General features: G+C 35.7%; 1 protein-coding gene across 11 annotated transcripts in view; it reads left to right on the top strand.

Annotated features, from left to right (window-relative positions):
* kis (chromodomain helicase DNA binding protein kismet) overlaps window positions 1–15,301 on the top strand; it is a 175,354-nt gene extending 160,053 nt beyond the window's left edge. For 7 of the 11 annotated variants that reach the window (XM_072540564.1, XM_072540558.1, XM_072540560.1 and 4 more), the window contains 7 exons: window positions 7–418; window positions 969–1,094; window positions 2,649–3,014; window positions 3,088–3,849; window positions 3,934–4,409; window positions 8,889–9,239; window positions 9,617–15,301. In XM_072540564.1, the coding sequence (XP_072396665.1) occupies window positions 7–418; window positions 969–1,094; window positions 2,649–3,014; window positions 3,088–3,849; window positions 3,934–4,409; window positions 8,889–9,239; window positions 9,617–9,877 (2,754 nt within the window). In that variant the 3' untranslated portion in view covers window positions 9,878–15,301. Of the gene's footprint in view, window positions 1–6; window positions 419–968; window positions 1,095–2,648; window positions 3,015–3,087; window positions 3,850–3,933; window positions 4,410–8,888; window positions 9,244–9,616 lie in introns of all 11 variants that reach the window. The other 4 variants (XM_072540563.1, XM_072540562.1, XM_072540561.1 and 1 more) reach the window with 2 other exon arrangements.
* Window positions 15,302–17,935: the final 2,634 nt, after the last annotated feature.

The raw sequence follows: 17,935 nt of genomic DNA, 5'->3' as shown, positions 1-17,935 counted from the left end.
TTCCAGCCTGAACCAGAACCACTGATTGGCAAGGAAAAGAAACGCAAAAAACTCGACGAAATCGTCCTGGGCCTTTCGGCCGCCAAGGAACAATCCCTATTCACTCCCGAACCACCCAAAAAGCAACCGGTTGCCCCGAGCGTAACCGTAACTCCTACCTCAGCTCCCGTAAGCACCTCACATAATCCCTCACAAAAACCGTTCACCATTACCGTAACTTCTGTTCCTTCTACAGCTCCATCTAGTCGCAGCAGCTCTCTCTCGCAAAACATTTTGCCGTCTCTATCTACTGCAGGAAAAGACAGTTTCTCCACGTTCCTGGCACAAGCCGAGCAACAGAATTTGCTGTTGAAGAAACAGCAGCAACAACAGCAACAGCAACAACGGAAGAGTTACGAGGCGATGATTGCTGATATTGGTAAGGAGATGTCATTATATTATTCTTATTGGAATTGACGCACTCTACACTACGATTGTTGAGATTTTATCAGTTTATGGTTCCGCCAATTCGTGTTTTTTGTTTACAATTATTATTTCTCAAGTATATTATGAACTATTATTGTACTTACAGTTCTTTGTTGTACATTATAATTACTATAACTATAATATAAAAATAGATAAATTTTTAACTTTTCATCCGCACAGGATACTTATGTGTAATTTCAATAAGTTATCTGTTCTATCTTTTTCCCTCTGTCTCCCTTTCCCATTCTTATCAACCACTATCTCTCTGTATTATTTTTTATTGAAATTTACACCATAGTTTCATAACTAACTTAAAAACAGTATTTGTAAGATTTTACGATTATATTGCATGACGAGCGTTACTTTTAAGCGATATCTAATTATGTTATGTGTGATTTCTGCAAGTTGAGTAACCTTTTGCACTCGTATGGCCATTATTATTATATATTAATTTACCATCCGCCACACGTATAAAAATTTTAAAATCATTTTAAAATCAACAGCAGGCAAAGACTCCTTCTCCTCGTTTTTGGCTCAAGCTGAAGAACAAAATATGTTGTTGAAGAAACAACAAGAACAACAGCAACAACAGCAGAGGAAGAGTTATGAAGCGATGATAGCCGATATCGGTAATTTAATCTTGTCTTGCTAATTAACACAAGTAGGTGAATGAGTAGAAAGATTTCTGTAAATTGCTTATTAATGTAGATTTGCATCTTTGCCCATAAAGTATACGCTTTTTTTATTATTTTATTATAGTTTGCAACATTTTTACAATATTTGAGTTAGTTAAAATGTGGTAATAGTTTTATTGAGCAAGTTCTTTGCTTTGAAAATTTAGGTAAAACTTTTTAAAACAACTTTTTTTGCAAATATGTAATGTTTTGTAAATAAAACAGTGATAATCCTAGTTCATTCGCCTCGCTCAAACAGAGTCTTTTCAAAAACACATATTGGAGCATAATTCACTTTTTATCTGACAAAACATTAGATGGACACGATAAATATTAGATCCCTTGAAAAGAATCCAAGAGTATAGAAATTACAAAATCAATTAATTTGTACTGACAGAAAAAGAGAAAAATTAAACCTGAATGATTAACAAATTCTACAGCTAAGAAAGGCAGATAAAGAATGGAAAGAACACTCAAGAAACTGACCATATAATATAAAGGAGATAGGAAGAAAAACGGAAACCCTATTACAAAAATAAGAATTATGCACAAAAGAGGGGATAAAATCGCCAATCGACGCCTAAGAAAACCCAAGGAAGAGATTTTACGTGACGAAATTTTTCAGGTGAAAAAAATTTATTTCCGCCAAAATAAATAATGTAACTTTCGGGGTTTTTAGGCCGTGGTCTGGATTATGTTTTTTCCTAACAATTCGTCTACAACTGCGACAGACATTATCAAGGGCGACGCGGGAACAGGCGTAGATCTAATCTGTCGCTACGATAGATGACATGAGATTATATGTACGCCGGATCCTGACTCGCCTTTGATAATGTCTTCCGCAGTTGTAGAAAAAACGCCAGGATGAACCAAATTACAGACTACACCCTATAAACCCTGAATATTATGTACTATTACGAAACACCGGCAGCGGAAGCCTACACACCAAAATAAGTCTTCGTGGATTAGTCAAGAACTTTCCTGAAAATTCAAAATATGAACGTCTTGCATACTTTTTTCGTTATTTTTGTTGTCGATTCCGACAATGATTTATGTCATTGGCAGCATTGTTATGCAGTAAAACAATATTTGGAGATTTGCAGTTTTAAGTTTCAAATAACTTTTGTGTGAAGATTTTAACTTGTAACTCGATTTTAGGTAGATTTTTTTTCTACAAAAATCAATGCCATCTAATCTATTTTAGTGGGTGTTTTACATGATGTAGCTGAAGAATTTCCGAAGTTTGTCCATATTATGTAATTTTAAGGAATAATAAGTTTTAAGTTTAAGTCGTATTAAGTTTTACCTTGATAAATCTTTTTCCGTAAAATTTTCCAGCAATTTTATCAACAAACTATTCGCTTAATTTTGTAACACAGTAAGTCAAAATATAGCCACCTGGCAACATATTATACAGCATTATAATAGCAAGATCAATGTTAATAGATATTGATGTAACAGTAGTTTTTAAAATTTAATTAACAAAATAATATTTTCCTCTCTTAACAGGTAAAGTATCCGACTTCAGTTCAAAAGTTAATTCTTATTCCCACGAAGCCAAGGTCAACAAATGGTTGGCAGAACAAAACGCTGCTTTGGCGGAACAACCTTTATCTGCCGACTATTTAGCTGCTAGAAGAAGAAGGCCAAGAGTAGATCCTACACTCTTGGACTGGAAGAAATTGACAGGTGACGAAAATGTGGCAGTTATTCATCGAGTGACCGGAAAAAAGTTAACAGGACCAAAGGCTCCAACTTTAAAGAGGTTAGGGCAATGGCTTATGGAGAATCCTATGTATGATATAGATCCGAAATGGTCAGAGTTGGTGAAAGAACGTGGTAATTTGAGTCACGATCTACAAAAAAGGTTACCAGGTATGTCTCTGTTCGATAAATTATATTATAATTTGGGGAAATGTAGAAAATACAGTGCACCGATTATTTTTAGGTCAACCAAGCAATAGCAGTAGCAGCGGTAGTGGCAGTAAATCTAAAAGCAACGTACCTGGACGTCCACCTTTGTTATCAAGTCCTACTGGGTCCACTTCCAGCGTCAGTTCTGCCAACTTGACAACATCGTTACCGTCTAGCATGTCTTTCCCATCATTGGGTACTTCAACTTTAGCAGGCCTTAACTCCAACTTATTAACAGGTCTGTCTGGTCTAGGACAATTTGATCCCAAGACCAATCCGTTACTGATGCCATTTGCCGGATTGCCCAATATGGGAGCATTGGGCTCGATGGGGGGTTTGGGAAATCTCACTAATATGAATCTATTCGCAAACTTAGCAGGCTTGGGTCTACCTGGCTTAGGAGCCATGGACCCATCGGCTCTGGCAGCAGCAGCCGCTGCTCCAGAAACGTCAAAGAACATGTCAAAGTCAAGCAGCAGTTCTAGTAAATCTAGTAAACCCCAAGACGCTCATAACTCTAGTAAATCTCAATCTACCTCTAATCTAGCCGCTACTACTACCAATCCATTCCCATTTTTTTTTCCGAATCCAAGCTTACTGTATACGCCTCTTGGCTTAGGCGGCCTAAACCCATTCACGTTACAACCGGGCATGTCCGCTGCCTATGACACGATAGCACAACAGTGTGGATTGTTGAATGGCAATTTGAACCCCGCAGCTTCGCCCAACAGTAGCTCAAAGTTGAATAAAATGCCGACTTCAAGACCACCCTCTGCAACAACTACCACATCTTCAGGTAAGTGTTTTTTTTTTAAGTATTTCTGTAATAAAACAAGTTAAGATACGTATACAGCTCTGGTTTATAACAAATTTCTTTCAGGACAAAGCGCTCAAAGCAGGCCAAGATCGTCAAGTAGAGACGCACACCTTCAACAGCTACTCTTGCCACCCGATACTCAAATCCTGGAAAGCATTTCCAAAGCAGCCAACAATCTAGATATCACCCTTAAGCAAACGAAAACCGACAAGAAAGAAGACAAACGAAAAGCATTGGAAAACTTGCGGGGAATGTTACCAACTGACTTCTCGAGTTCCATAAAAGAGAAAAAGACTGCGTTGCCAAACTTATCTGACTTTACGAAGCTTTTGGAAGCTCAAGTGAGTCAGACCACCAAGAAATCTCACGAACAGCAGATGAAAGAGGCATTAGAGCACTTCAGCCGGACGAATATCGAGCTGATGGCGAAAGCTATGAGTGAAGAACAAAATAAGTTTCTCACATCTACGTCGGTGGCTTCTACCAAGAGACACAGAGAATCGGAAATGGTGGAAAAGCTCAGTGTACCAGAAGTAGAGGTTAGTATTTTATAATTTTATAGAAATTTATATATTATATATCTTATTTTATACTTTTATATTTGTAAACATTTTTGTAAGGCTTTTAATGCTTATTTTTCAATATTTCAACTAAGTATATATGTTCAATGTATAGCCTAAACATGAACGGTGCAAGTACCGATTCTTGTGACATAGTATTTTTTTATTGAAAACAAAAATGATTAAGTAATATTTTTCCTATACTATTATATATTACAGATTGTTATACTAGAGATATTTGATAACTGTTCTTTAGTCGAGAGTCGCTTTTAGTGGCAAAGGCCTGTTTCTTTTGGCGTATAATGGAGGTCTTAATAAAATACTACATATATCTTCAATGTGTGTTCTGCTACTCGCGATAGCCAATTCCGACAGGGGGCGCTCAAGATTTCAAAGATGGACGATAACTTCAGGAAAACAAATAATTTTGACATTTGATCTCGAAGCTATAAAACGTTTAATATAAATCATTTACACGTGTAGTTTGCCAAAGTAAAAGTTGGAGTACGTTCTTCAAAGTTTATTTGTTTGTGATTTGAGTTTATACATACGGCAATTGACTCCCAAACCTGAATAAAAATAAAATTAAATGTTTGTTTTTTTACAGTATGTCTGAAACATCGAAGGTAAAATTTACATTGTCTCAATTATTTTTGTGGTTGCAAGGTCGACAGAGATCTTTAGTTAAGGGTGAGGCAGTTTTTGGAGCTGGCCACGTTATATTTTGTAAATTACGCCTTACGTTTTCTACTAATAACTTCATGAGACCTGTGGGGAATTAACAAACAAATGTACTATTACGAAATTAATAGTAATTAAATTAACACGAACTATTCCTTCGATAGCTCTGGCGAGATGAATGAACTTTAACTCATAGGTGCAAATAATTATCAAAATTTAAATGGTTGCAATAAACAATCACAAAACAATTTAAAGGTTGAGGTAAAACTAGGTGAAGAAATTACTGCTAATTACCATGATTCGCACTACTTTACGAAACAACGAACAAAACGAATTCAATATGAATGCATCGATGCACTAGCGGGTGCGTCTGTTCTTTTCAACGACTTAAGCTCTTGTGTTCGCGAGATAGGAAGAAGACGAAACTCCTGGCTAAAGAATCTACGGGAATGGTATAGCTGTAGCAGCAACGAATTGTTTCGGTCAGCAGTTTCGAAAATACGTATAGCCCTGATGATCGCCAACCTTCGGAACGCAGATGGCACTTGAAGAAGAAGAAGTTCGCGAGATGTATTTCCGAGGCTCAGCGGTACTATTAGGATCGGATGAATACAGGGGAGGAAAAATGTTTTGATTAGTTCACACAACCATATTTGAATTTAAACAAGACCTCTGGGGCAATTTAGCTGATGGACCAGCATCTTTCGTCAGTGTTCTCAATTTAGTTTTAGGTGTTACTATAAAGTAAATTAAATATAAATATATTAAAATATAAATAATATTTTAATCAACACTTACTTGGAAAGTAATCGTTCTCAGTAAAATGTAAACTGCACACAGTCATGTACTTGGTTATAGGTTTGTCAATTCGCAAAATGCATTGCCAAACTTTTATGTATTGAATTTTTTTGTGAATTATAATAGGATGAACATTGAGGAACACTGCAATAGTTTTTTGAAGTCGAAGTCATTGTTAACACATTCACTGCTGACATATAATTGCTTACTCGACTCGGATGCTGAATTGTTTTTTTTTGTTATGGAAATGGCATTCATTGTCCAAATGTATTCTAAGGTATACATTATTTAAAAAAAAACGTCAATTTATTTTAAAAAAGAAATGACGTAAAAATACGTCACGCGCACTTGGTTTGAAATTTTACACTTCAGTGCGCATGACGTATTTTGACGTCATTAGAAATTCATTCAATTTTGAAATAATTTGAAGCTAAGGAAAATACGTACAAGGTTAGTCAAATATATTTTGTTCACCAAAAAGATAAATATTCTATGTACATAAATGTTGAAACAAGAAAATATTGAAAGAAACACCAAAGTCGAAATTAGTAAAAATACAGAATATCAATAAAAAAACAGCGTCAAGATGAATTGAAACAAACATTGAGATAAACATTGACATAATCATTGAAATAAGCGTTGAAATTAACTTTGATAAACACAACACATTGAAATACACACAAGTTTCCAAATAAAAACAGAGTATGGTAATAACTAAAAACACGATAATTTTCACAAATTTCTATGAAACTCGGAAAAACAAGGGCCAATCGCACACAAAGCTGGTTTTGCAGGACATGTTCCACAACAGTATGAGGTATCCTTCCGAATATTATTTTTATATCATACCACGCAACGCCGCTGAGCTACTTTTTTTGATTTTGTTGAAATGTTTCTCTCCAACTGATGTTCCTGATTACGTCTTATTGTACGGGATGGATGTCGTACAATTCTTGTTGATGGCAGCAATTGTCTAATGACCTGCAGCCTGAAATCTTATAAAGACATGCGTGAGATCTTTTGAAAAGGTGATACGCGTTAGTCAAAAGAATGTGAAAAATGTGTACTCCTAATTTTTTGTACCACCTGATACTTTTTCTTTCGAAAGGGTAATAGGCCATCATCTGGTGTTTTCTATCTACACCACCCATATATTTGTTATATTCAAGAATTGGACGTGGTTTCTCTCGAACTTGGTGTCTTCGTGTTTCAAATTGCACCATGTCATTGACGAATTCAGTTGAAATATAAACTACTTCACGTTTATCTCGCCATTTTCCGATCATGACGTCATTCGCATAGCATGCTAGAGTGTTGCCTTTTGCCAGATTTGTGTTTTTTATATCCCGTGGTGTATTTTTTCTGTTGCTCCGAAGGGTTCCTGTGCATAAAGTTTTTCTTTGTAATAACTGAAGAGCTAAATCATAGCTATTGTAATAATTGTCCATAAAGACAGAATGACCCGCATCCAGTTTCTCGTTCATCAACTGCATGACCACTTGCTGGCTTGTCCTTTTTCACCATCGTCGTCAAGTGCTCCAGTATAAACAGAAAATTTTATGACAGTCCCATCGGGTTCCGTGAGCGCATACAACTTTATTCCGTATTTGTGACGTTTGTTCTTGATGTACTGCCTAAATAGGAGTCTTCCACGCCAAAGAAGCATCGATTCGTCGAGGGACAAACATTTATCGGGGTAGTAAATCTCCTTCATTTTATCATTGAAGTAATTTATAATCGGCCGTATCTTGAAAAGTCTGTCCTCAGGTACCGGTTCGTTACTTTCAGGATTTGGCGAAAAATGAAGACATCGAAAAATCAACAAGAACCTGTCACGGCTCATATTGGCAGAAAAGATTGGTATATCAAATAGTGGATCTTTTTTCCAGTAGTCCTGTATGCCATTCAAACGAATTGTACCCATGTGTAATAATAAGCCAAAGAATATTTTCAGTTCATCCGTCGTTACATCCTTCCATCTAGTTATTCTAGAATATTCTTCATGCCCTACAGACAGGAGAACTCAGACAGCATACTTATTGGTTTCTTGAGCAATGAGTTCATAAAAACTCTCGTTCACTACTAGATCAAAATAATCTGCAGGGTGGTTTCCATTAGGTACCACAAGAAGCTGGCGTTTTTTCGAAAGTAACTCGTTGAGACGCTACCGGCGGATTATATGACCAAGTAATAATCGGGGGTGTACCTGTTTGTTGCCCAGGATCTGCCGGTTGCTGCTGTTGAGGTTGCACAAGGGGAACGTCATCTTTCGAAGTTTGGGTCGTATCAGCAGTTGATACTGTCGAATCCAGCTCCTCCTCCTCAACTTGCCCTTCGTCAGATTCTTCTTCGTCATCAGAGTCACTCCAGTCAGATTTTCTCGCTTGCTCACGTAAAGAAAAAGTCGGGTCGTCGTCATCATAATCCGAGTCGCATAATATCTCTTCTAACTACTCTATGCTAAAGGGAGCTGAAGATTTCCGCTGTTTTACTGTTTTTGCGGTACTACATCCCGAAGGTCCTGGCACAGGTTCACTCATTTTCAAAACCTCACTCGCGTGGTAAACGTATTTTATAATGCTTCAGTTTGGTGCGCCGACAGAAAACATGCACTACCGGTCACTGCTAATGCATTACTGACCGGCAAAGACAAATCAAACGTGGGACGTAAAATCACGGCATGCGCACCACGGTGTTGCGTCGGCATGACGTAATATTACGTCATCAGCACTGAACGTGTTAATTACAATATAAACCAGTCGCTAATAGGTATACAAATTAATGACAATTTCAAGGTATTTCCGAAGTGGATGCTTTTGAAATCTACCACCAGGCGTCGCCCTCTTTGCGGATACTCGCGAATTATGACTACTTAGGAGCGTCTGTGATGATTTATTATTTGATACTATCATGTCTATGTTAAAATTCTCCTTACGTTCTCAATAATGTATAGTCTATCAAGTTTCTTTTTTGCAACAGCCAGAGCATCCTCCACTCAAGAAGGCCAGAGAAGCGACTGATAAGTCGCGAACTCCTACGCCTCTTCCAACTCCTCCGACTCCAACCTCAACGCCAACACCCATGTCGACGCCCAGTGTCACGCCCACGATGGTAGTACCATCGTCTATAGCTCCACCTCCTGTTCCCGTTCCTGTTCCTCCGGCGATAACAAACGACCAGGAAGGAGTGGACATCGAGGCGCTACTAACGCCTTCAACGGTTGTGAAAGCTTCTGCGAGTCCCCAGAAAGCGGAACGTGTTGAGAAATCACCAGAGCCTAGAGCTGTGGATCTCCAACAGGAACCTGAATCTGAACCGACTGGGCATAAGGTAGGTAAGAACATGTCAGCTCATTTCATCTCATTTTATTTTTAAACCATATTTTGTCATTTTCATTTAACTTTTCCAAATTTGGTTCAAATTCGTTTTGAACGACCAATGTGTAAAAGCAGCCTGAAGAATTACTAGCTTCGTATCATAACAAAACACCTGGCCTGAAAACATACATTCCTTCACAAGAAAAATCCTTGACTTATTTTCTGTATAGACTAAATCCCGTTTTTTAAGCTGTCCGTATTTATTATCTACACATGTTTGTTCTTATTAGTGCCATTGCATGGAGTAAATTTATATTTGTTTTTGAAGAGGAATAAAGTTTTTTCTTAATTTATTTATTGTTCTTTTAAAAACTAAATAAATTGTTTTAGGTTCCCCCTGAGACTGCTGACACGTCACACAAGGAAGATCAGTCCAAACCTGAAACCTCAGAGGAGTCCGAAACGCCTCCGAAGAAGAACGCAAAGCGAACAAGAGGCAAACGTAAATCGGGGGAACTACCGATCGATCACGAATCCGTGATCGCGAAGAAGAATCTACGTTCTAGTGCTAGTCGATCTGCAGCCGCTGCGGCCGCCAGGCAAAAAATGGAGGCTGAAAACGCGCAAAGGGAGAGTGAGAACAATACGTAATTTATTTTTGTTTTATAATTTTCGTGGATTGGTTAGTGCTTGAACCATTAGACATGGCCGATGGGTAAGCTGTATTCTAACCATATAAACTGACAGAAAGAATGAATATTATTATTAATTTAACCTATTTATTTTGGGTGTTCAGGTGGGTCTGAAAGTTCTTTTCGTTGCCCAATTTTGAGGGTTGTACTTGAAGAAAATGGAAAGATCTGGTACTTTATGCATAATGTATAGTTAATTTAATTGTTGCAGCGAGTATATATGTTAAATTAGGTGCATTAATATATACCGATGATCATTACGTGGATGAGATACCAGATCACTTCGTTTTCTTCGTAATTCTGGAATTTCTGATATTATGTTTACTTCGGAATAAGTTTAAGTGATATTTTTTTAATATGTACAGTAAAACGTTGTAGGATACAGCTTATTGTGCCTAGTCGTCAAGATGTTGTACAGTTTTGTGGGTATTTGGTGAACTGTGATACAACGTTCTTTGAACACTTCTAAAGTGATTTTGTGGTGTATATTTGTCATTAAAAACTTATGATTGTTACATAATTACGCTTGAGATAAAGAAAAATCATGTATTCCCCAATTTTAATGATAACAATATTTAGATAATAATTACTGAAAAATTTAGTAGGCTTAACGATTGACAAGTATTGTTATGGAACTACCCAATCAGGGAACGGTCTGACAGCGGCACTAAGCAAAATATGATCAATCTGTTGAAAAGGGAACATCGTGCATCGGTAATATCAAAATATTTCCTTTAAAGTGTAATCTAATCGATAGTCAGTTTAATCCCAGTGGTAATATAATGACTATTGATCATGAATTCATAAATTCAATACAAAACCTTGATTAGCTTTAGTGATTTAGAGGCGTTTAAAGATAATCAGTTATTCTCACCATCATCATTTTTGTTTTCATTCTATCTAGACTTTTTTAGATCTCAATAGCTTCTTGGATAATCTCTGGTTTGATTTAATGAATTCGAACTGCACGTTTGCAATTTTACAATTGCAAACACTTTTAAAAGGCAAGACACTAAGTGAAAGTAAACAATTTCGTATTGATAGCATTTCTAGCATTGCCCATTTCAAATTGTCGTATGTGGCGCCACAAGTCATGTGTCAACAGTCGTTCCTTATGCATAATAAACGTTTAAACAGTTTGATAATCTTCTTTTAGAAAATCGTGTAAATAGGGAATATTTCTGCAGCAATTTCTAGCCTGAGTGAGGGATTGAAGATTGAAGTCTGATAATGGTTTCTTTTCGTTTTTATTTAAATTTTTGAGAATTTATAGAATATGTTAGTAATAAATACCAAAGACAACTAAATGTATTTGTTTCGTCAATACAAAATTGATACAATTCGTATTTTTCTTAGTGTCACGACAATATATTTGGAATAAAAAGACTGCAATGGCTGTATCATTGAATATGCACAAATTGGTAAATATTCAACCTAAGGAATGAAGACATTGTAGTGTAATTTTTATATGGGAACGCGGTTTACTGTTCGCGTATATCATTCGTGTTATGATTAGATAGGTTGTTTTTTTCCAGTTCCAGTGTATGTCAGCCTAAAGTGTTATTTATTAAATTAATAACCAAACATTCTTACTTGAAGAGTTCAAATCTTGGAAAATTTTGATTTCTAACACCACCCCTTTCAAGAATGCGACAATGACGTAGCAATTAATGTCATTCTGTCGATTGTCATACAAATAGTAACATAACCTATCTGATATAATTCGAGTTTCTAACAGTTCGAGTAGTCGTGTCTGAGGAAAAAAATTGTCCAAATGGATGTCTCATATTACATTGGAGTACACAAACATATTCCTAACATATCTATTCATTAAATCAAATACTCTTACTACTATTCTCATATATCATAATCAGTTTTTTCTATAACATAATGTTTTTAGTTATATCATCACGATCTTCAAAGTGAACACAAGATCTTTTTTAATAATATACTTAATGAAAAAACCCTCATTCTAAAGTTTGCAAATTAAAATATTGCTATTGGTAATTCCTATTCTTATGCCGTTGGTAATAATGTAACATCGTTAGTAACACGACAAGCAAAACTCCTTTCAAATACCACTTTCCACCCATGGAAACATCTGAAAATCGTTCACAACGATGCACTGTTCGTACTTGCGGTGCCATACATTATCCCCTTTTTCCGGGTACCGAGAACATTCCGACAAGTACCGGGTCATATCAAATCAAAAAGAGAATTTAAGAGCATACAAGATTAATTAAAATTTTTTTCATATTCTGTTGAAATGGAAGACTTCCTTGATATAATTAAATATTCTGATTCCCTCTTGCAATTGATTTAATGTGCAACTTATTTTTTACATTACTAACTAATGGATTGCACTTTGTGTCTGTTGACTAATTCGCACATGTAATTCACAAATGACATTGATCAGTTCCACCGTATAGTTTATTATCTCCTTCTTATCTTCTGATTCCTACAGTATTGTTCAGTTGATTTACTATGTAAATCAGTTCTTCGTGATTATTAAGGTTGCAGCTTAATGTTTTTTGCGTAATGTTAAGTTTGATCTTCCAGTATCCCATTTCGCAGATATTGCCTGGTCGTCTACAATCATCTGCCCGGTCGCCCATTTCACACCATTCGACCCGGAATCGATATGGCGCCGGTTGCTAGTTTATTATTTCTGACACCGACCTCGAACGTTTTTTATAGATCAAAAACTATTACTTTTAGGGTACTTTATTAGTATTTAAAGTACTGGGTATTACTGTCTATTAGTACATGTTATATTATTTAAAATTTCTTCCTCTATCGTATCATAACATGAGCAACCAATCCATCTAAGTTTCTTACGGTTTTTTCAAATATATCATGGGCTAATTGTTATTAACTAGGATACTTTAAGCACAAAAACTCAGTCATTGGGGTGTTTCTTTTTATTCAAAGTCTGAATGTTTTTGAGGCTCGAATGTGTTTTGAGGGCGCTTCTAAGAGTGCGTCACTAAACCATTTTATGTATTTACATTATAGGTTATCGGAAAAAATATTTCTCGACTTGGCGTTAATACGTTACCATATTAGGAACGTAGATACGCCATTAATTAAAAAGATGAAATCAAAATTATGTAGGTTAAATGAATGTATCTGGATAAAAATGTGTTAGTGACTCGTTCAATGAATATGTAGACAAATATCTAGTATTAGCCGTGTATATTTTTCGTCAGAAAATCATGTTAGGTAATTTTATACCTGAGTAATCCAAGAAGCGTTCTCTCTTTGCAGAAATGTAACTGTAACACTAGAGTGAGCACATCAATTATATAATCATATAAAAAAGGGGTTGGCTTAATTTGCATATAAAACATTTTAAATTGAATTTATTGATTTTTTTATTAGTTATTAAATAACCTTACCCTCTCGAAGTTATGCAAGAGCAGCATTCAACCATATACGAGAGCCATTCGTAAAATAAGGTTCCTATGAATTTTAAAAATATACCGCTTTATTTTTATTCTTAGTGGTATACATTATTTTAAAACTTACGCTATTTTTCAACATAATCGCTATTTCTCTTTTTTTAAAGACGATCTCAAACTTTTCTATCCCCATGTTATATAATTCTACCGCCAATCCTTTGAAGAATCGAGTAACCTCTTTCTTGACTTCATCATCGGTACTGCAGCCTGCAGCGTAAGCCAACCAGGTGTTCTTTTAGTTTTAGGAATAAGTAATAATCACTTAACTAGGTCCGGACTGTACGGGGGAGGGGAGGGGGCACAAGTCCAGCATTGTTCAGATTGATGTGAGACACGAGGCCGAACGTTGTCATGGAGAAGTCTCACACCACTAGATTCTGGATCGCACGTCTCTGTCTTTTTAATGTCTCGCAATATCTGTCGGCAAAAAGTCGATTAACAGTAGACCCTTTCTATGACAAAAGACGGTTGTCATAACTTTCCTAACAGACTGTGTTTGTTTACACTTCTTTCGCTTCGGCTGTATTGAGTAACGGCATTCACGTGATTTCTGCTTGGTTTCAGGGGTAAAGTGAAACATCCATGTTTCGTCGCCTGTGACAATGGACTCCAAAAGTTATTCCTTGTTTTGTTGCCTTCACATTGTCGCAAAAACTGCTGGACACACTCGACACATTCCTGTTTGTGATTTTCTGTAAGCAGTTGCGGTACCCACTGCGCACATATTTTGTGATAGCCTAATTTTTCTGTTAATATCTTATGAATTGTGGAATGGAAAGTCTCAGGAATACGCAAAGCAAGGTCGTTAATGGTGAACCTCAGACCTTCAAGCAGTATTCTTTTAATTTGAAGGCAATTTGAAAATAAAGGCCTTCCACTCCGATCTTCATCGTTAATTTCCGTTCGGCCTTTACTGAATTATCTACACTATTTGAATATTTTGAATAGATATGCACTTTTTCCCATGAACTTCGATTAACTGAAGATGAATGTCAATAGGTGAAATTCGTTGTGCATGTAGAAAACAGATCACAGCACCAATTTCGCATCTGGCGGTAACAGCGATCGGGAGCTCTATCGTCGAAGGCTGCTAGGCCTGAGCAATGCAGCGAGACGAGAGTGGTGGGGTGTGAGAGGAAGAGTTTATGCATAAGGCAGTGTAGCCAAATTTTTCCCAGCACGTCACATTCTTTCTCAGCGGCATGGGGAGCCTTTTTTATGAATGACCCTGGTATATGTATAAAATTGTGTACTGCGAGCATGCTAAATTTTAAGAAATTTACTGGAAATTAGAATAATTTTTAGACATTTTACAGAAAGTTGGGGTTGTTTTATGTCTCTTTTTAATCAGACTTCTTGTCATTCTTCTTATAAACACCTCTGTTTTAATAAACAAACCTACGTATATAATGATAGACAGGATGTAGCCGATTCAATGAGTTCGAGAATATTTTGACGACCATTGTCAGAAACATACAATATACTTCTCATTTGTAAATACTAGTCTATAAATAACTAAAATTTAAAAAATAAACTCTACATTTATTTCATTTCTTCAATAATTGATGAAATTTTATTTTTTGATAAACTGCATCTGAATAATTTTTTACAATTAATACTGGCTATGTCCTCGTGCTTGGACACTTACATTACATTTTTGATCTATCTGTTCCTCTGCGTTGTATATTGAAACAGTTCTAGAATTACAGTTACATTGCTGTCATATTAGAAAGAAAAACGATATTTTTAACTTTATTCTGTTCAATTCGCAATGTGTATATATATAAATATGTAGGCATTCATTTTTTAAATACGGTGTGAAGAGTGTAAATAAAAATCTAGTGTTTTTTTATTTTCTTCTTTTTTCAATGTACGTCTTGTAGTGGAGTCATATAAATAAATTAAATAAAAAATAGAAATTATTTTTTGAAGTTTTATTTTGACGTTTTTTTTTTGTATATTTAGAATTTTGTTTTTGTGTTCTTGTTACAGGTCGAGTTGATGGCATTGGAATCGGTTGTGTTACTTTTACATATAGCAAGTGTTATCTCATTTCAAAGCTTTTGTGTCACTCAATATGTTCCCATATTTTTTATGCGAAGCTTATATACTGGCGTTGTATTACTTTTTCTCTGTAGTAAAATGATGGGCCGAGCGTCACGGAAATAGCGTTACGAAACACAAAATAGCGGTTAGTTAGTACATAATTCCTTCTAAAATATTATTCGGATACATTCGTGTAACATAATATTTAAATCCAGTACAGTTTATTTAGAATGAAAATTAATATTGCTCCAACAAAACAATGAAGTAATCATGTAACGGATATTTTTTAAACGATTATATCATTACTTGGTTAATTGACAAAGAACACTGAATTGACAAATATATGTGACAACAGCGTGAGCTAAATAAGTAACGCACTTCAGTAGACAGACAGATAGTATAAACGGTGTGCCCCCTCTGCGAGTGCATGATTTCCCCACAAAAGAATAGGCCGTGCTTATTTGTACAGCAGGTTTATGGTCTATTTAATCTATTTGATTAGACCACCAGCTGTGGTGGTAAAAGGTTGAAAACAACTAACTAACATGCCAAGCGTATATTTTCGAGAAAAAAAGATTCAAATGGTGAAATGGTATTATGGGAAGTATTTTGTTGTAGAAATAATAGTTATTTATTGCTGCTTTTGAACATCGCCCAATTCCGACAGAAAAAACAGTTCGATCAATTATTAAAAACTTAAAAATTTTGGCTGCATAAATACCTGTATGAAATGTCATCCAACGGATCAACCACGATCGAAACAAATCTCTATTGAACGCTAATCTCGCGAAATGCAAGTTTGTTTAACTGCTGAATAAACGCCTTGTTCGAGTAGACAAATTGCGGACGAAGTTGACCTAAAGGAGAGAACTAAGGAAGGAATATTTTAAACGAAATGGATACAATTGCTATAAAGTGCAAATCATCCAAGAACTTTTTCCAGACGATCATTTAAAACGTATGGAAATTTGTAAAACTATGATGAAGAAATCGAATGAGAACAATAACTTTTTAAAAAATGTTTTTTGTTTTCCGATGAATCTTCATTCACAATCCATAAACGCCATAATCCATCTGTCGTCCGCTATTGGCCTAGATAAACTAAACATTTGAGTATTGAGATGAAAACACAATACCCAAAGAAAGTAAATGTAAAAAGACTTTATAACGATCATATAATTGGTCCATTTTTTAATATGGGAAATTTGAATGGACGTAAGTATCTAGATTATTCCAGCAGTTCGAAACCTTGCGGTCAACTTCGATGATGTCTGGTTTCAACAAGATGGTTGCCCAGCACATAATGCAATCGAAGTTACAAATTATTTGGAACAAACATTCCCTGGACGATTAATTTCAACAAGAGGAACAATAAAATGGCCCCCTAGATCACCAGATTTAGCAGATTTGGATTTTTATTTCTGGCGAATGCTAAAATCAAAATTATATCGGCATGAATTTGAACGAGCCACCAATTTATCAAAATTGCAAGAAAAAATTGTTCAACTCTGTAGTCGGGTACAGGCAAATCAGCCTTGCTTTGCAAAAAGATCAGCAAAAAGACTTGCTTTAGTTGACAGATTCGGATTGTGTTTAGCGCAAAGTGGTGGTTTGTTCATTTAATTGCTTAGAGATTTTTTTCAAAATGCCCTTAATTTTAATGTAGCTACCATAGCTAAAAATCTATAAGAATTGCATTTAAAACTCGAATATAAGTGTTTATATATAGAGTTTTTTTTTAAGTTTTACCGACCTAAATATGGCGACGAAATAATTTTATGCAAAGAACTACACACTCCTCGTCAGTGTCTGATAACTACTTACTGAATGCCGGATAGCCGGATGTATCTTGCACCTCGCAATGTGAAGGAAGGTGTTGCTTAAAATTTTATAACTCCTCAGGGGAACATGCGTTGTTGCTACACATCAAAGTTCTTTGTTAACTAATTAAGTAATTGATAGAATCGATTAGAAAATAACAATTACATGGCGACTAAGTTGTTTTTTGGACAATATTAATTTTAATTCTACAATGCTTAGCGGCCGGTCAGGGTCGGCAGTGCCGACGCACATGTTTATAGATATTATAGATTTTTTTAATATTTAATTTAATCAGTATTTCAATAATTAATTATCACAGTTAATAAGTTAATCTCATTTGTTTCTGTGAAATAAAAAAAAATATATGTGAGATAATACAGACTATATTGTTTTATTCATGGTTTTTAAAAGAATTCAACCAACCTGAGCCTAAGTGATCTCTGCGCATCAAGACACTTTTCAATAATGATCCGAGTCATCCATTCGACTGTGTGAATTCTTATAAAGACACGTTTCGGCAAGCCGATCCCAAGCTTGACGATTTGAATCAGCCGATGCTTCATTTGGATTGGCCGCAAAGTTTCACGTACGATGGCATTTTATTTCGGGATAGAGAATTACTTAACCCTTGCATTACCAACCTTTTATTAGAAACAGCGAGGACCTAGGGGGTCAATAAATTTTTATAT

Source organism: Diabrotica undecimpunctata, chromosome 8, assembly GCF_040954645.1.
Source record: "Diabrotica undecimpunctata isolate CICGRU chromosome 8, icDiaUnde3, whole genome shotgun sequence".
Taxonomy (NCBI): Eukaryota; Metazoa; Arthropoda; class Insecta; order Coleoptera; family Chrysomelidae; genus Diabrotica; species Diabrotica undecimpunctata.
The sequence above is the reverse complement of the archived record's forward strand: the minus strand, read 5'-3'. Positions and strand labels throughout refer to the sequence as shown.